We start from the raw sequence: 20,077 nt of genomic DNA, 5'->3' as shown, positions 1-20,077 counted from the left end.
TTGTCCGCATCTGGGCATCTCCTGGCAGACACACAGGTACACCAGACGGACAGACAAACATAGACACAAACGAAAAGGACACCCCGTCCCCCTATTCATAGATCTAGGGACAGGAGCTGCCACCCCCTCCCATCCTCCCAGACCCAACCAGACCCACCCAAAGACTGACCGCCAGAGAGACACAGCAACACGCACGGAGAAAACAGACCGTAGAAATACGCAGCGACGAGGACAGGCAGACACTCACGCACACGGACGCGTTCGTCCGGGCTCACTTAGACCTCCGTGGTCCGCTACGGAGACGCTCAGGGGCACCAGAGGAGCGCACTCACCCGCGGAGCCCCGGACGCGCCGCTCCGCCGCGGCCACGCCTCCGCGCCCACACCCTCGGGCCGGCTCAGGGCGACACCTTGCCCCCCATCCCACCTCTGGGAGGCACCTGTCATCCTGGCAGGACTGGGTCAGCTGGCATCGGCTCAGGGAACAGAGCTGAGGACAGCGGGCGGGCCGGGCGCGCGGGTCGGGGAGCGGGAGGACACGCGGCCGTCGGGGCAGGGCTGGCCCCAGGCCGAGGCACCAGGAGCGGGGAGCGGCCCGCGTGGGTCCAGAGTGGGCGGAAGTGTTGCCCCGGACATTGAGGAGGGAGGGAAGGTGGGCGGTGCGAATTGGGGAGCGCGAAGAAGCCGGGGTCAGCCCGGGTCAGCCCGGGTCGGCGTGGGGGGGAAAGGTGGTAAGTGGATCGGGTGGGTACCTGGACCGAGGGCAGGGGGCAGAAGGCGGGAGATCAGGCGTCCGAGGGTGATCAGGACAGCGGGCTGGTTGGCAGAGGGCGTCGGGGCTAGGGCAGGGGACAGGGGCAGCGGCTGGGGTCCGGGTCGCAGCCACCCCCGGGACTAGACTCAGTGCGGGTCCCTCAATGATGCCCGAGGGCCAGGGGGCGCCTGCCTCTCCCCAGGCGTTTCGGAGCAGCCCGGACAGGGGCTCGTCGGGGCCCGCAGCCTGCCCGCCGCCCCAGCTCCCGGCCCCGGGGCCCCCGCAGTCCCCGGCCCCTCGTCGGGGTGCCATCCGCTCCAGCTTCCCGCAGAAGCTGGCGGAGGCGCTGAGCAGCCAGTATGGGCTGAACGTGTTCGTGGCGGGGCTGCTGTTGCTGCTGGCCTGGGCCGTGCACGCCTCGGGCGTGGGCAAGAGCGACCTGCTGTGCTTCCTCACGGCGCTCATGCTGCTGCAGCTGCTCTGGATGCTGTGGTACGTGGGCCGCAGCTCCGCGCACCGCCGCCCCAGCCGCCTCAAGGACGCGCACGCCGGCGCGCGCTGGCTCCGCGGTGAGTCCCCGAAGCAGCGAACCGGCCGGCGGGTGAGTGCCCAGCGAGCCCAGCCTGCTCGCCCGCTAGCCGCAGCCCGACAGCAGCTCCGTGCCCTTTCCTCCTTGGACTTCTCTCCTTTAGTCTTTTCTGCCTCCATCTTCCTGCACATCTTTTCTGCCCGCCCCCGCCCACCTTCCCTTCTCTCTCTTTCTTTGTTAAGGCTGGATTATTGCCGTAGTCTCCTCTCTCCGCCTCCAGGCTCTTGCCTTACATCCCATCGTTGGAACTGCGATTACACAAACCTATTCACATCTTTCCTTGTTTAAAGCCCTGCCGTGGTTCCACGGACCCCATGATGGAGGCCACGCTCCTTATCCTGGCATTCAAGGCCCTCTAAGATCTGAGCCCAGATGGCCTCTTTAGTTTTATCCTCTCCTTGGCCCGCATTCTGTGCTCCAGTCTCAGAGGCTTTTAGTTCCCTTCACAATATTTCATGCTTACCTGCCTTTGCATATTCTGTTCCCTCCTCCTGGAATGCCTCCCACCTTCCTTGCTTTACGAGATAGGGCTCAGGCCCCACCCCGTGCTCCCCAGTGATGCTTTTCAGACCCCCTCTCTCACCCTTTGGGGTTCTGACCGCACTCCTTCACCCCTCACTGCGCCCTGGGAAGGCACTGTGCTTCTTGTTGACACTTCTGTCCCCTCTACCAACACTGGGGGAACTCTAAGATGCTCATCTCTTAGTCCTAGAGCCAACTCAGGGCCTGGCATAGAGTGGGTGCTAAGAAAATGCGGTTGAGATGAATGATGTAATCAATGAGTGCATAAATGTTCAGGCACCGGGGAATAGAAGCACTTGCTAGGTACTCACAACACATTGATTGAAACGTTGTCAAGACAGGAACCCTCCCCTCCTCAAGGACCTTGCACTCTTGGAAGGAAGATAGACATGATGCAGGTCAAAGGGAGGAGGTGGCGGGGAGTCTGTGGAGAAGGCGGGTGCCTGAGAAATCTTCATGGGAGGGGCCGGGTACATTTCACTCTGTGTGGTCCAGACCCATCACAGGTCGCTGCTTGAATTCTCATGTTCGATCTGAATTTTAGTCTCTCCCAGAGTGTGGCTGTCCTTTTCCTTGCACGCTCTTGGGCACGTTACTTAGTCTTCCCACTCCCCTAGTTTCAGCATGTGTAGAATGGGAATCACACACGTGTAGGACCAGTGGCTGCTGGGTACAGGGTGGGCGCCCAGCACACAGTCACTCTCCCTCCCACCCACACTCCCTTCAAAGGTCTGCCCCGATGACACCTTCTCTACACACCTGGCAGGAAGTACTCCTCACTGCCATGGGCTGCCACGGCTCTCTCTGTGTAGAGCTCTTTGGCGCTTGTCAATTTCTGCCTTGTCTTATGACTAGTGGATATAAGCCTTGTCATCTGGATGAGATTTTAGGTTTCTTAGGCTCAGGGACTGTGTCTAGTTCATCTTGCCTTTGGAAAAACTGCACACAACTGCAGCGTGGCCCAGATTCCTGCTCTGAAAGTGGTTGTTTCAGGGAGGTTCATGGTTTTGTGACCCTATAAATGGCAGTAAATCCAGTGTCATAGCAAACAAGCAAACAAACAAGCAAGGAAAAAAGAATAAAATGTTATTTTGAGGTTGTTGACTTAAACAGGCTAAAAAAATATTGCATACAGAGGCTTTTGACCTATGCTTTCCTGTAGTGGCAGGTTCCTTCCTTGGTCTTTCCCTCACTTCCTTCCTACTCCATCCTTCTGTTCTTCCTTCTTTCTTCTCTTCTTCCCTTCTTCTTCTCTCCTCATCCATCCCTTCCTTTCTCTGTTACCCCTCCCTGTTCCATCCTCCCCCTCCTCCCTCCTTTCCTTTCTCTTGCCCTCCCTCCCTCTCTCCCTCCTTCCTCTTTTTCTCTCTCCTGCCCTCCCCTCATCCTTCCTTCCTCTCTCCCTCTCTCCTTTCTCCCTTCCTTCCTCTCTCCCTCCCCCACCCTGTTCTTCCTCACTCTTCCCTCCTCTCTGTCTCCCTCTTCCCAGGAAGACTCTAAGCACTGGGACCCCAGTCCTTAGAGGACTTAGAGGGTGAATGGTGGTGCCATTTCCCAAGACTGGGAAGACAAAAGGAGGAGTAAGCGTGGGGATGCAGAATCAGGATTCCTCTGGTGGACGTGTTACATTTGAGATGTCCATTAAACACCAGGTAGAGCTGGAGTAAATGAGGTAGTGTAGGAGAGCACATAGTAGGTGTTCAGTAAAGGGTGTGGCTGTTTAGACACTCAGCAAGTTACCCCATAATAACATAACTATTCAAGTGAGCTATGTGGATCATGGAAGTGGTGCTGACCCTGGAAGTCTTGGCTTGATGTCTCAGCTCTGCTACCTTCGCCTTTCTGAGTCCTGGTTTCCTCATCAGTAAAATAAGAATCCTGGCCACCTCTCAGGGAGGAGCTGGGAGAGGTCGAGTGAAAGCTGTTTGCAAAGCACTGTCTATCCCTGTAAATGAGCTGCAGTTTATCAAAGAAGCAAGAGCCTAATTATCCCCAAAGTACACCAGGAGGCCATAATGCCAAGGGAAGTGCCTTCAGCCCCAGCAGGGACTGAGGATTTCCCTGGAATCCTAGCTGGAGAAACAGGTTTGACTTAGCTCTGCCCTGGCTTCTGTGATGTCTTAGAAGTCTGGGGCTCTGAGAAAGAGCCAACCTGTGGAATTCTGGGCACTGAGGTTTTCCAGAGAAAGTTTTTGGGTCTTGTTACAGGCTGTGAGGCATTTCTTTGAGCAGGAAAACATTCTGTCCCACCTACTGGGTGTGAGAAAGTGAAGACTTTCTTTGGAACAAAAAATATTGACCAGTTTTTAAAAATGAGTGGAAGTGATGGATTATTCATCCAGATCCTCTGTTTGCTAAGTAAAGAGATTGATTTCTTCTGGAAGAGATGGCAGCAGCTGGGATATCTCATGCCAGTCCCGTGTGTCCAGTGACATGAAAACCTAATGAATAGCCATTTCTTCCTGTTAATTACCAGGGTCCTGTTTCTGTTCTGTTTCTGGTCTCTTAAAAGACCGCAGTGGTGAAGGTAGTCTTTTTCGTTGTTTCTGGCCTGTCTCAAGCCCAGAGAACTGTTATTAACATAAAATCATGGCAATGACAACAGTAAGACTAATAGCCACATTTATTGAGTGCGTTTGGAATGCTGGTACATTAGACGCATTGTCCCAGTTGTTTGTCACAGTGAGGCTTTCTTTGTGCTTGTGAATAATCACTCCCAAATCTACTTTTATGAGATCAGATTTTTACAAAGTGCTTTTTACTTAAAATGAGGCACATCCATGTATACGACGCGTTACATCTCTGTCCAGTGCACCATCCTTGGAAAAGGGCTGCTCAGAGCACTGTGTTAAGGAACACAGTGAGGGGCTGCAAGTAAAGGGGCAGATGTGAGCTGCTTATGTAAGATCTGCCCAGGACAGGTGGCTGTACAGGCTGTAGAGAGAAAGGTTGGGACACAGTGATGGGTTTTAGAAACAGGCGGTCCAACGTGTGAGAAAGTGAAGGTTGCTAAAAGAAATGGTTCCAAGTGCACGTGTGAAGAGAGGCGGGGTGCCATGCGGGATGGTGGCGGAGAGCAGAAGAGGAGGGAGAGGGGAAGGATGAAGGCTGCAGGACACGAGGATGCAACCGCCCCTGCACCCAGGGGAGCCCACAGTCTAGGAGTGCAGCCAGGACTCACAGAAACCACTGGAGGATGATTGACAGGATGGCAAAACGTGGTGTGCAGTCCTGGGGCAGCGTCTGGTGTGGCCAAGGAGGGAGTGGTCAGGGTGGGTCACCGTGGCATTCCAGCCCACCCTGCTGACTTCGGGGCAGATGCAGCAAGTTCATGAACACGGGTCTGGGCTTCACTTTGTTTCCCTCCTCAGAATGCACGCTCATCTCAGTTTGATCACCTCACTCCTCTGCAGACACAGCCTCTCCAGATACTCCTCGTTTCCTTGGGCTTCTGTCCCTGCTATGGGTATAGCGACCCCATGTCAGTGTGCCTAGCAATTCTCCTCCTTTCTTTCAAACAATAGTTTTCTTGAGATGTAGTCCACATAGTCTACAGTTCACCCATTCAAGGTGCACAAGCCGATGGTTTGTAGGATATTCACAGAGATGTGCAACCATCACCACAGTCAATTTTTAGAACATTTTATCATCTCAAAAAGAAACACTGTGCCCTTTAGCTATCATCCCCCAGACCCTCCCCAGGAATAGACAACCATGGATCTACTTTATGTCTCTAGACTCACCTGGTCTGGACATTTTTATAAATGGAATCACATAATATGTCATCTTGGCGACTGGCTTCTTTCACTTAGCGTAATGTTTTCAGTCTCCCAGCGGTTCTTGGGGTGGGTGTTATCACCCTCATTTTCTAGACCAGGAAGCTGAAAGGGCATCAGGAGGAGGGAGGGTTGAGCCCCTGTCACCAGAAATATTCAGACAGAGTGAGAAAGAGAAGAGGGATAAGTTCCTGGCTTCGGGACAGAGGGTGTGATATTAGCGGACGACAGAGAAGGCAAAACCTCTGACTTCCATTTGGTCTCTGTCCTCTTCATCGAGTAGAGGGGTCTTTGGAACTTGCAGGGAACAGCAGAGAAGGTGGCCAAGCCCACTGCATGGGGACAACTTTTGTGACGTCGGGGCAGAAACTTTGGTCTGAGAAATACATTATTACTATTAACTAAATGATTCAGTGTTATGATGTGCAGGGGATGGGTGGGTAGGCAGAAGGGTAGCCTGGGGCAAGGGTTTGGGGGTTTAGGGAAAGGTCCCAGAGGAGGACCTTCTGCTTTTGCTGGAGTCTGGAAGTGAGTCCAGAGATAACAGCAAGATCTGAGTTAGCTGGGACCCTACCTGCAGGCTTCAGATCTTGGTTTTGTCCAGGGGGTAGTGGGGAGCCATTGAAGGTTTTGAACAAAGGAAATGATGTGATCATACTTGTATTTCAGAATGATCACTCCATCTGCAGGGTGGGACCTGGTTTTCAGAGGAGTAAAACAGTGAGGCTGAGAGGTCAGTTAGGAATTAAGTGGACTTAGGGAGACTATGTAGGGTCTCAGGAAGCTACCCTGAATTTTAAAAATGATAAAAGAATACACAGAATATAGAGAACTGAGCATAACAGCAACCCCCAGCAAAATTCTGGAGCAGATCAAGATGCAGGGAGTTTTGAGCAATTCCCTCAGGAAGGGGAGCGGTGATCCCCAAGGTCCAGCCTGGGGTCACCGTGAGAGAGTCTTGCCTAACTGCATGCATTATCATGCATGTTTGGGGTTTGGGGATGGGATTTCTGCTCTAGTAGAAAATGTAAACCTGATGTCAGGATTTCAGCCTCATGATGTAGCTGCCCAAAAAGCCGATGCTGGTCGGGCATTGATTGGAAAGGAAGTCAGGCTGCACGTGGAGTGTCACGTCCCCCTTTGAGCATCACATGGGTGCCTGCAGGAGGGCGGCCCCAGGAGGAGCAAAAGGATGTCTAGTCCAGGAGAGAGAGGATGCGGAGATGGTGGGGTGGAAAATGCTGCAGCCCCACCCCCGTCAGCTCCGGGTCAGCAAACGAGAGTCACTTCTTCAGGGAAGCCTTTCCCGATGCCTTCAGACCAGGTGTGGCTTCCGGGTTGTATGTTCTCATAACACCCTGTTTTCTTCCTAGCACTTCTCAAGCAGGAGATTGTGTCATTCAGTTTGTTTGTTGATCTGACCAGATGGTGAGCTCTTGAAGGCAAAGACCCTGTCTGAATGTAATTACCATTATAACCTGAGCTCCTGGCGCAGTGCCTAACATGTAACAAGTGCCAGCTGATATTTACTGAATCATCAAATGGATGAATGCATGGATGAAGGAATGAGTGAACCATGGCAGAATCTCCAGGGAAGAGGATGGCAGTTCTGGGAGGCTGGCTGCAGTTCAGTGCGGGGAAGAGCATTGTAATCTAAGCACCAGCTGGTGATGGAAGGGTGAGCTCCCAGCCCTGGGCATGTCCAGGTGGAGACCAGATGGCCGCTGGTCACGATGCACTGGGAAGCATCCTTGCATGAGATGGGAGATGTAAACTAACTTTGTGGAACCTTCCACCTCTAAGAGCCTATGGTTCAAGATTCTAGACTCCTAGAAGGGATCTGGGAGCCTAACACAGAGGAGGAGTCTCCCCTCTGCCAACACTAGACATTTTAGGATTATTCTCAACGAATGTGGCTGGGGAACTTTCTAATTGGTTCTAATTCGTTAAGTGTTTCTTTGTGGTTGAGGGATGATGATGATGATAACATCCCGTTTACAGAATTTTCTATTTGTGGGGCACTGTTCTAGGAGCTTTTCATGTTATGACTCATTTAATCTCTGCTACATCCCTAGGAGATAGTCAATCTTATTATCCACATTTTACAGATGAGAAAACTGAGGCACGGAGAAGTTAAGTAATTGCTCAAGGTCATCAACTATAATAAGTGGTAGAAAAAGGATTTGAAGCCAGGCAGTCAGTACCGACCTCTATACTCTGTGTACTTTGTTTTTATAGCATAACTGATTTTTATCAATATGCAAGGTGGTATTATGAAACCAAGTTTATCAATTGTGTGATTCAATTCTTCTGTGTCATATCTTATGTCTACTAGATCTGTCTAGTTCTGAAATCTTCCACTCTTTTTTTTTAAAGTAGCAGTTAAATATGCAAAACAAAAATGATTTTATATGGGTTATTTGATTATTATATCTTCCTCATACATTATGTTTTTTTTTTTCCTGTGTAGTGATAAGGGTGGAAGGATTCTTTATCCTATTTATTACATTGAACCCTAAATCCCACGTGGTCTGATATTAATATTGCTGTTCCTCCTTTCTATTTGTTTTCATTGCTACTTCCTCTTTGCCCATCCCTGTATTTTCCACTATTATCACTTAGTTAAAAGTGTGTTTCGTATAAAGAACATATAGCTAGGTTTTGTTTTTAATTCAATATTCCCATCCCTTAATTAATGCGAGACTTAGATCATTCTAATTGTAATGACTTATATCCCAGACTTTATTATTTCTATTTTTCTTTATGTTGATTATAATGATTTATTTTACATATTGTTGCCTCATTTGCCTTTTCCACATGTTTGCTTTTTGGAGCACTTTGAACATTTTATTGTTTTTTTCTATTCCATTAATGGCTAGATTCCCTTTTCTCATTCTCATAACCAGATACATATTACTCCATTCTAACCTGAAAACAAAGTACGCAACATTTCCCCCAGCAAGACACATGGCTTCCCACTCCAAGATCCTCCCACCCACTCTCTATTCCAGTGAGACAAGACCTTTAGAGTATACATTTGTTTCCCTCTTTTCCCCTAGTACCCATCTTTTTACCATGAGAACTTTGAAAGGTTTTTCATCTCTGCTCCCTACTCAGTCATCCCCAATTTTATTCTGTATCACAAGTCTTTATATAGCATGTAAATTACACATTTCCAGACAGTTTATCTTCATCCATTCGGATTTAACCTGTCTTATCTTGCTTTATTTTCTATTAATCTGTTTATCTACTGGACTATTCACCCATTCACTCATTCATCCACCCATCATCCATCCATCCATCCATCATCCATCCATCCATCCAACCATTCTCTATCCATCATCCATCCATCCTCCATCCATCCATCCATCATCCTTCCATCTATCCATCCATCCATCATACATTCATTTACACCCTCCCTCCCTTCCTTCTCTCCTTCCTTCCATTATATGTCCATCTACCTCTTCATTCTGTTGCAAAGTTTGTTGCTCACTATCGTTGCCTCTCCTCTTCGTCTTCTCTCATTAAGAGGACTCTCTCCTAATTCACTGGTTGTTTGGTTAAAGCCCTTTTTCAGGTGAGTTATGTGGATGATATTTTTCTCCTGTCCTTTTTTGTCTGTTCAACTGTCACCTTCTCAGAGAATCCTTTTTTGACCACCACCATCAACCTCAGTCCTCTTCCCTGCTTTACTTTCCTTCATGCACTTAGCACTTCCTGACATTTCTTCTATGTTTATTATTTATTTGTTTATTTTTCTGCTTCCCCACTCAATGTTAAACTCATCAAGGACAGATACTTTATTTTATTGACATTTTTATATCCCAAGTACCTGGATCATAGTTGAACAACAAATAGTTGTCAAACAATTATATTTGGCATACCTTCAAATATCTTTCTGTCTTTTGCCCTGACAAGTGGGTGCCATCTTGGCTGGGAATAGGGTTCTTGAGATGCAGTCCTTTCCTTGCAGTGGACTCTAACTACTCTTCCACTGGCTTCTGGTTTCCCACGATGCAGATGAGAAGTCTGATGCCAGCTCATCGCTCTACATTTTGTGTACTCCACAATTTATGCAATACTATATGTGTGTATTTTTGTTTCTCCAGCAATCTTACTTGTTTACCTTTGAGCCCCTGGCAAAATCTCTCATACATAGTATGAGTCCCTAAAATATGTGTTGTACAAATAAATGGATGGAAGGATGGATGAAGGAAGGAAGGGCTTTAAGAGCGTGAGAAGGCACGTGATGTGTTTGTCACAACTCTTGAAATGTCAGTAGCAAAGATCAGTGGTTCTCAAGGTGGGGTCCCAGATCACCAGCATCACCCCACCTGTGAACTTGTTAGAGATGCAAATTTGGGGACTCCATCCCAGATCTATTGAATCAGAAACTCTGGGGGTGCAGCCCAGCACTCCGTGTTTTAACAAGCCCTCCAGGTGATTCTGTTGCAGTTTGTGAGCCACTGCTGTGGACCAATCTCATTTTATAGATGGGAAAACCGAGGCCGGGAGCATGGAAGTGACCTGTCTGAGCTCCCATGTTCCATTGGTGGCACAGCCAGGTTCCCAGAGTTACAGCCTGTGCCCTTGCCACCCAACCAGGCTGCCTCACCTCATCTTGCTATTTCTCTTTGCAATCAGAACGAACCATGCATTTGTCAAACCATTTCAAAGCCCTGGGATTGATTCTCCACTCTTACGAAGTTTCTGATTTCACTGGGGCATTTCCAGGATATAAGAAAATGTGACTTAGAGTTGTTTCTATAACGCTTTGAGCAATGGAAAGGAGCCAGGCGATTGCATTACTCTTCACTGGAGGCTTCTTAGGCCAGAGCTGTAATATTATAGCTCCCTGTTATGGCTCATGCCCTTCTCTCTTCTCTTGCCAAAATTCATGTCAAACACGATCCAGTTTCCTCTGTTCGTGGGAGAGAATGTATGAATGGTGGTTCATGTTGGCCCAGAAGGGGGATTAGGGATTGTGACATTGATCAAGTCCCCACCATCATTATGGTTTTCTTGCTATTTTTTTTCATTTGGTTACGAGTTTCTTTTTAATGTATTTTGCATATTCCTTCCCAGTCTTATTCATATGCATATTTTTCGTTTGTTTTATTTGTTGTCAACTATGCTGGAGGTACCATCAGAGAACTTGCCTTTCTTCACTTCACTAGCACAGCCCTTTTCATGCCACTGCTCTAGACCCCTCCCTATCATTTTGAAAAAATAAACTTTCTATTTTACAGACAAATTGCAAAGATAGTACAGAAAGTTCCTGTATACCTTATACCCCTTACTTTTATTATTTAGAGCAGGAATTTAGGATCAGAGAACTGAGATTTTTGAGCAGAACAGTGACACTCTTAGATGGATCATTTCTGGGGGAAAACTTCTAGAGGACTTGTGTTGTTTTGGCCAAACTTTGTTGAATGTACGTCCCTTATCAGACCCTGGAATATGCATGAGGTCGGTACAATGATAAACAAGACATAATATTGTCTTCTACTTTCAGCTCGTGAGGCCAATAGTAGAATTTGCTTTATATATATTTAAAACTTTTTAAATTGTGATAAAATAAACATAACATACAATTTACCAACTTAATCATTTAAGTGTACAGTTCAGTGGTGTTAAGTACATTCATATTGTGAATTCATTACAATTGTAATGTCCAACACTCTTTCATCTTGTAACACTAAAAGTCTGTATCATTAAATAACTCCCCATTTCCCCCTCACCCCAGCCCCTGGCAGCCACCATTTTGCCTTTTCTCCCTACGAATTGAGCTATTCTAAGGCATCTCATAGGAGCACAGTCATGCAGCATCTGTCCTTCTGTGACTGGCTTATTTCACTTGGCATAATGTCCTCAAGGTTCATCCACGGTGTAGCAGGGGTCAGAATGCCTTTCCTTTTTTTTTTTTTTTTTTTTAAATTAATTTATTTTTATGGCTGTGTTAGGTCTTCGTTTCTGCGCAAGGGCTTTCTCTAGTTGTGGCAAGCGGGGGCCACTCTTCATCGCGGTGCGCAGGCCTCTCACTATCGCGGCCTCTCTTGTTGCGGAGCACAGGCTCCAGATGCGCAGGCTCAGCAGCTGTGGCTCACGGGCCTAGTCGCTCCGCGGCACGTGGGATCTTCCCAGACCAGGGCCCGAACCCGTGTCCCCTGCATTGGCAGGCAGACTCTCAACCACTGCGCCACCAGGGAACCCCCCGCCTTTCCTTTTTAAAACGGAATCATATTCCAGTGCACAGATATGCCACACTTTTTTTTTTTTTTAAAACAGGGCAATTAAAAAAAATTATTTATTTATTACATATTTATTTATTTATTTTTGGCTGCATTGGGTCTTCGTTGCTGCGCGTGGGCTTTCTCTAGTTGCAGCGAGCGGGGGCTACTCTTTGTTGCAGTGCGCGGGCTTCTAATTGCGGTGGCTTCTGTTGTTGCAGAGCATGGGCTTTAGGTGTGTGGGCTTCAGTAGTTGTGGCAGAAGGGCTCAGTAGTTGTGGCTTGCGGGCTCTAGAGCACAGGCTCAGTAGTTGTGGCTCACGGGCTTTGTTGCTCCGCGGCATGTGGGATCTTCCCTGACCAGGGCTCGAACCTTGCCCCCTGCATTGGCAGGTGGATTCTCAACCACTGCGCCACCAGGGAAGTCCCTGCCACACTTTATCCGTTCATCCATTGATGGACACTTGGGTTGCTTTCACGTTTAGGCTATTGTGAATAATGCTGCCATGAACATGGGTGTACATGCTTTGTGTACCTGCTTTTGATCCTCTTGGGTATATTGCTGGACCATGTGGAGTTACTGTTTTTAAATTTTTGAGAAACTGCCATACTGTTTTCCATAGCGGCTACACCATTTTACCTTCCATCAACAGTGTATAAGCGTTCCAATTTCTCCACATCTTTGCCAGCATTTGTTATTATTTTACTTCTCTCCCCACTCCTTCTCTCCCTCCCTCCCTCTCTCCCTCCCTTCCTTCCTTCCTTTCCCCCTTCCCCTCGCTCCCCTCCCCCTCTCCTTCCCCCCTCCCTCCACCCCTTTTCTTTCTCTTTTTTGGGTAGCAGCCATCCTAATGCATGTGAAGTGGTATTTCTTTTCTTTTTTTTTGGCCATGGCACACAGCATGTGGGATCTTAGTTCCCTGACCAGGGATCGAACCGCACCCCCTGCAGTGGAAGCGTGGAGTCTTAACCACTGGACCACTGGGAAAGTCCCTGAGGTGGTATTTCGTAGTGATTTTCATTTTCATTTCCCTAATGATTAGTGATGTTGAGCATCTTTTCATGTTTTAATTATCCATTTACATATGTTCTTTGGAGAAATGTCTATTCAAGTCCTTTGTTTATTTTTTATTTTTTTTATTAATGGTTAAATTGTAGTTCTGTATAGAGTCTGGATACTCACACCTTATCAGATATACGATTTGTGAATATTTTCTCCATTCTGTGGGTTGATAGTATCCTCTGATGCATAATTTTTTTTTCATTTTGATGTAGCCCAAGTTACCTATTTCTTACTTTTGTGGCTTGTGCTTTTGGTGTCATATCCAATAAGTCATTGCCAAATCCAACAAAATAAAGATTTCCCCCTATGTTTTCATCTAAGATTTTTATAGATTTAGGTTTTACATTTAAGTCTTTGATTCATTTTGAGGTAATTTTTGATATACTGTAAGGTAAGCAACCAGCTTCATTCTTTTGCATGTGGATACCCAGTTTCCTAGCACTAGTTGTTGAAACAAATGTACTTTCCCCATTGAATTGTCTTGGCACTCTTGTCAAAAATCATTTGACCATTTATGTGAAGGTTTAATATAATTTATTTTGAAATGATATTAGTGCATATTAACACTTATATGTGTGTATTTCTACCCTTCCCCCTCTCCCAATTTAGGTAGTATCACATTGTTTGCAGTCATTACCATCATCCTGGGATGCCTTAAAATTGGGTACTTCGTTGGATTTTCTGAATGTTTATCAGCCACAGAAGGAGTTTTCCCTGTTACCCACGCGGTACATACTCTGTTGCAGGTAAACCACACCATGCTTGTTGCTTGTTGCCTTGATTCCTGTTAAGTGTATCCCAGGGTATATAAAACAGTCCTTCAGCTGCCTCCACTGTAAAGTGGGACTGTGTCCTCTTGGCCATTTTTGTGGGAATCTTAAGTGGCAGAACTTACACTGATGAAGAATCAGGAAACTCTGCCAAGTCAGAGTCCACCAGAAAAGGCTCCGGGGAATTTTAATTAACAGTTTTATTGAGATATAATTCACATACTATAGAATTCACTGATTAAAGTGTACATTTCAGTGGTTTAGTATATTCATAGGGTTGTGCAACCATTACCACAATCCATTTTAGAGCATTTTCCTCACCCCCAAAAGAAACTTTGTGCCATTACAGTCACTCCTCTGAGTCACTGAGACCTTTTCTTTGTTCGTTTGTTTGTTTGCTTACTTGTGGATTAAATTCTTTAGAAATGAATGAGAGGTTCATTCTCAGCCTTGGTCAACTTGGTGTGGGTAAGAAATAAGGATTTGATATATAATTTAAACCTATAGCTTAGAATCAGAAAAATCTCATGTTTGAAAGAACCTTAGATGGATCTCCAATGTAGCTTCCATCCTTGGCAGAAATCCCTGGAAATGGCTATCAGAGTTGAGATAACAGTAAAAGTAATAAGTAGTAGGTCTATAGGACTTTTGCAAAGTACTTTTCATTTTCACATCGTGTAATGCTTTCAACAACTCCACGAGAACAACTGTCGGATTGTCACACTAAGGAAGAAAAGGGGACAAATGACTTGCCCTAAGTCACAGCCAAGATGCCATGATTCTTTTTTTTAATTGAAGTATGGTTGATTTACAATGTTGTGTTAATTTCTGCTGTACAGGAAAGTGATTCAGTTATACATATATATACACACATTCTTTTACAGATATATTGAATACATTCTTTATACATATATATATATATATACACACACACACAATCTTATGCATATATATATATTACATTCTCCATGATTCTTCTCCACAGAAGTCGCCCAGAAAGACCATGAACTTGGTCCAGGGATACTGTTATTGCTCAAAATATTTCTGCATTCCCGATTTAGGAACATCCTTCAGGACCTATTTCTCACTTCCGAATGCCAAGGATGCCATTTTTAATCTCAGTCTTTTATAAGAAAGTGGTCTCCGCTCTGCACCCAGGTGACTGCCAGTCAGCTCTTGGTGACCTTATGGTGTTTCTTGAGATCAAACACCCTGTCACAAGTGAAGATCTGTGAGAGACGAGCCTGGCAGCAGTTGCCTCTGCGGGAGAACAGGGTGGCAACATCGGTGGAACAGGGTGGCAGCTTCCAGGGAGACTTGTTTGAACGGGTCGCCTTGCGTTTTGAGAGTTGTTAAGGGCTGAATTGTGTCCCCTGCATTCATATGTTGAAGTCCTAACCTCCAGGACCTCAGAATGTGACTGTGTGGAGATAGGGTCTTGATAGAGGTAATTAAGGCTAAATAAGGTCATGAGGGTGGGCCCTAATCCAATAGGACTGGCACCCTTATGAGCAGAGGAGAGGAGGACAGACACACAGTGTGAGGACGCTGAAGGGAGGTGGCCGTCTGCAGAGCAAGGAGAGGGGCCTCAGGAGGAACCAGCCTGCCAATACCTTGATCTCGGACTTACGGCTTCTAGAACTATGGGAAAATTAATTTTGGTTGTTTTAAGCCACCCAGTCTGTGGTACTTTGTTCTGGAAATGCCAGTAAAGGAATACAAGAGTTAATTGGCTGTTTATTCCAGGGGTGTCCAATCCCATGATGACAGTCTTATAGTGATGCCAGTGACAATATGGAAAGCCTTAGGGGACCAGAAAGGACTTCCTTCCTCCTCCCTCCCCCCCTCCCTCCTTCCACTCTTCTCTCTCTCTCTCCCTCCCTCCCCCCACCCCTTCCTCCCTCCTTCCACTCTGCTCTCTCTCCCTTCCTTCCACACGGGGCAAAACCCTGTGTTCAGTACTGTGAGTCCAGGGTTGAAAAGCTGTGGTCTGTGCCCTGTGGAGGTGTCAGAGCGGGAGACAGTCACCAAAACAGACTCTGTCAGCACTGTCAATGCTTTGACATAATCGCCCAGAGGGGGCGCCAGGGAGGGCCTCTCACTAGCTTTGGGGTGCGGGGTGGTTGTCAAGGAGAGAGGGGTGTGGTGTGTCAGACACCATTACAAAGGACATTTGGGATTGTGAAGTCTCTCCACCCGATGGGGAGAAGATGTGTGGCCCGTGGGGGGAGGTGAGCAGGGGGTGACGGCCCGGACTGGAGCCATGGTTTAGTGTAGGGCTTATAAGCAGGGACCTGGCTTTGGCTCACACCAGCAGTGTGACCTCGGGCAAATGTCTTAAACTCTCTAGGCCTCATGGTTCTCATCTGTAAAAATGCCTCCTTCATGGGGTTGTTGTGAGGATTAAGGTGCTGTGTGTAGAACACTTTGCAGTGAGCGCTTGGTCAAGGCTGACAGCCGCTTAGGAGCTTTGACTTTACCTTGAGGGCAATGGGGAGCCATTGAATGTTCTGGGCAGAGGAAAGACCTGGACAGATGTGAGTTTTCAAAAACTGTTACTTGGTGGGTTGGGGATCTCTTTCTTCCTCATTTAAGGCATTTGGTCAGTAGGTCAATTAATCAATCTTTCTATACCTATTGGACACTTACTACGTGCATTTGCGACATTAGATGATGGGAGAATAAAAAACATTACTTTCTAAAACATACTATTTATTTTTAAATTGTGGTAGAGTACACATACCATAACATTTGCCACCTTAGCCATTTTTATGTGTCTGGTTCAGCAGTGTTAAGTATATTCACATTGCTGTGCAACCAATCAGCAGAACTCTTTCATCTTGCAAAGGAAATTCTGTCCTTTTTAAACACTAACTCCTGATTCCCACCACCCCTAGCCCCTGGCAACTGCCATTCAACTTTCCATCTCTATGAATTTGACTACTTTCTGTCTCTTTGAATCAAACAGGTGGAATCATACAGAATCTGTCCTTCTGTGACTGGCTTACTTCATTTAGCATAATGTCCTCAAGGTTCATCCATATCTTAACGTGTCAGAATTTTCTTCCTTGTTAAGGCTGAATACTATTCCGTTGTGTGGATGGACCACGTGTTGTGTATCTGTTCATCCACTGTTGGACACTTGGGTTACTTCCATCTTTTGACCATTGTGAGTAATGCTGCTGTGAACATGGGTGTACAAATATCTTTTTGAGACCCTGCTTTCAATTCTTTTGGATTTGTACCCAGAAGTGGGATTGCTGGGTTGTATGGTAATTTAAAAATATTTATTTAAAAAATATAGTATAACATTACTGAAAAAATTGAAAAAGAGACTAAAAATGTGTCTGTAAGCCCATTAACTGAAATATTTGTTGCTGTTTTTATGTGTTCCCTCCATTCTTTGTACTCAAGGGTACATTCTTGGCAAAGTTTTACATGTAAGGTGCAGAATTTACTGTTTTGAGTGTTTCACTTAAAAAATCATAAACATTTTTGTGTTGCTGTGTAGTCTTTATTAAACATCAGTTAAGTGGTCCTTTAACTTAGAATTCATAGATAAAAGCTAATTTACTTCAGTGTTTCCCTATTGTTGGGTTGAATGTCCTCTTTACCAGGAGTCACTGCTATCTGTTTTTTAAATTGTTAGATGTTTCGAGACTCATGCCTGAAAGTGTTTTCTAGAGCAGGATAGTAAATCTTAGGTGAAACGATGTGGAAGAGAGAGTATGTGTAAGTGTAATTTCTTGTGTGTTGTTTGATTTTCTTTTTTATAGCACTTAATTGAAAATGAAGGCTAAATGAGACAAATTTATAAAGTGCCCAGCTGTGTTTGGCACGTAGTAGGTGCTCAATATGTGTTTGTGTTTAAATAAGGCCCCAAATGCTTTTAGAGCTCAGAAAGTGCCTGGGACAGAGGAGGTGCTCGTTCAGTGTCCACAAATGAGCGAGTTGAGAGCAGAGAGATTTAACTGAAAAGGTACCTGCTCCAGGCACTGTTCTAAGTAGTTGACATGGATTATCCTATTTCACTGCTCACAACACCCTCCAAGGTAGGTTCCACTATCATACCCATTTCATAGATGGGAAAACAGACCTGCCCAAGGCCGAGGGAGCCAGGATTTGCACACGGGTCTGATACAGCCCCCATCCTGAGTTGCTTCTAGTGACTGCTTGGCCAAGGGCCTGGGCAGCGTATATAACAGAGTGAAATAAAAGACCAGCTTGAATTAATTCTGTTCCTCATTTAAAGCACTCAAAATCTGGTTTCCGGCCACTGGCGTAGTAACAGTTCAGTGAATATTTCTCAAATGAAGCCCGATAAGGATGACATAAACACGTGAACAAGGGTTACGGTAGGCAGGCTGCCACTCCCCAAGCCCCGCCCCACGGCAGACTCAGCACTATTTCCTCCTAAACCCAGAGACCTCCCTCTGATTCTCATGGCAGTGCCCCTGCAGCACTGTTCCCCCCCACACCCCTGGGAATGGCACTGCCACCAGAGGTGAGGATAGTGACTTGCCATTTTTGGGCGGGGGAGGTCACTGCACTGACTTCCCCAAAATTTTTCACATCTTTCCCTTAGGTTTTATAGCTCCTCAAGGGTGCAAATACAGTGATGGCTTTCCCATTGATGTATCTTTCTTTTCTTCCTTTATTTCCGTTTAGGTGTACTTTCTTTGGGGACACGCAAAGGATATCATCCAATCTTTCAAAACACTGGAAAGGTAAAGATCGTGGGTAATTGCTTACGTGTTGAATTTAATGTTCATTTGGAACGAACAAAACTCATCACTGCCATCTTGATTGGGGTTTTTTGTGTGTGTGTGTGTTTGAACTGACTTTATTATTCTGTAAATGTGAATTTTACAAAGCGCTTTACAATGAACGATCACATCCTTTTGTTTGTTTGTAATGGATTTCACCTCCTGAAACGGCTCTGAGCGCACTGCAAGCCCTCGGTTTCCTGGTCGCTGGCGGACGTTGTGTCTTCTGAGTTATGATACGGTGTCAGCCGTGGCGAAAAAGCAACATTCTGGACTCTGCCAACTAGCTTGCTTGGGTTTTAAATGAGACCGAGTCTCCTCTCCATCCTGACAAGCAAAGCCTTCATTTGTGGCCTGGGAAGGGGACCCTCCGCTTTGGCCTCTCTGGGACAGCTCTGGAAGTAGGGTGTTGTGGGTTGGATTTCACTTCTGCTGTCTTAGAAACTTCCCCTTTATGAGCTTCAGCTTTTCTCATCTGTAAAATGGAGATAATAGCATAGCCAGCCTCTGGGGACTGGATGAAATAATTGATGTAGAGCTTGTTCCTGGCATAGAACAAGGACTCAGTAAGTGTTGTGGCTCTATTATTACCTCTGTCCTCCTCTCTCTCGAGATGACTGTGAGGGTCAAGGGAGAGAATCTATAGGATAAGAGGGTGAATTACCTAAATGCATGGTATGCTTATCATGTAAGAAAGCCTCTGTGCATACATACAGAGGAATCAAGGGATCACTATTTGGTTTCTAGAAAGATCCCTCATCATATAAACTGTCAGTGAGGAACAGAAAAGTCCCCCAGTACCATTTGAAATGAAAACTGCTATTTAAGAGAGTGACTTATGTAAGACCACTGGTTGGAACTATTTTAATAGACTATTGAACTATAAATAACTTTCACCAACCTCATTATGCAAAAAGGATCAGCTTCGACAAGGAGTGAGGCATCTATTGAGCTCCTACTGTGTGCAGAGCCTGCTGCCAGGCACTGGTGGTGATATGCAGAGGTAAAGGGCCGAGATATCCAGGCATCTGAGCGTCATTCCAGGAATGTGCAGCCTGTGTTCTCCCCTGTGCAGCCCCAAGCAGTGGCCTTGGCAGTGATCTTTAAGTCCCATCTTAACACGAGAAGCCACGCCTCCTGACAGAAGGCGCCACTGCTCTGCCTCCAGGGGAGGAGAATGGACAAATGGGGTCCAATGGATAAGTCAGGGACGAATGAAGTCCAGGCCCCGATGACCCAGCAAAGGCAGCTTTAATTGTCCCTTTGGGCAGGACAAAGACTTCTACATCCATCCTCACATTTAATCTAGGCTCTGCTAGGGTAACTATGGTAACTATTCTTCTCTGCATTAAATGGATGTGGCAGTTTAGGGGACTTACCTGGGTCTCCAGAGTGCAAGTGGCCAGCTGGGGATTTCCATCCAGTTTCTCCCATTTTGTGTGCTGGACCAGGTCACCTGGTCCTCCTTCCATCAGTGAGCCTGGGCTCCACTCGCAGCTTCAGGAGAACACTTGCTGATTTTGTTCTGGGGCATGGGTTTCACTTCATCTATTCCATAGACATTTTTTAAAAAATATCACTTTTTTCCTGATAAAACTTGTAAGGGTA

At 46.4% G+C, this 20,077-nt stretch overlaps 1 protein-coding gene across 1 annotated transcript in view; it reads left to right on the top strand.

Moving 5' to 3' along the window:
- The first annotated feature begins 275 nt into the window (after window positions 1-275).
- OTOP1 (otopetrin 1) overlaps window positions 276-20,077 on the top strand; it is a 43,443-nt gene continuing 23,641 nt past the window's right edge. Inside the window, exons 1-3 of the mRNA XM_082389551.1 lie at window positions 276-1,322; window positions 13,543-13,679; window positions 18,372-18,430. Of these exons, the coding sequence (XP_082245677.1) occupies window positions 917-1,322; window positions 13,543-13,679; window positions 18,372-18,430 (602 nt within the window). The 5' untranslated portion in view covers window positions 276-916. The remainder of the gene's footprint in view (window positions 1,323-13,542; window positions 13,680-18,371; window positions 18,431-20,077) is intronic.

This window comes from Balaenoptera borealis (assembly GCF_965194805.1).
Source record: "Balaenoptera borealis genome assembly, chromosome: 4".
In the NCBI taxonomy this organism is placed as follows: Eukaryota; Metazoa; Chordata; class Mammalia; order Artiodactyla; family Balaenopteridae; genus Balaenoptera; species Balaenoptera borealis.
This window is presented reverse-complemented; position numbering and strand designations above follow the sequence as displayed.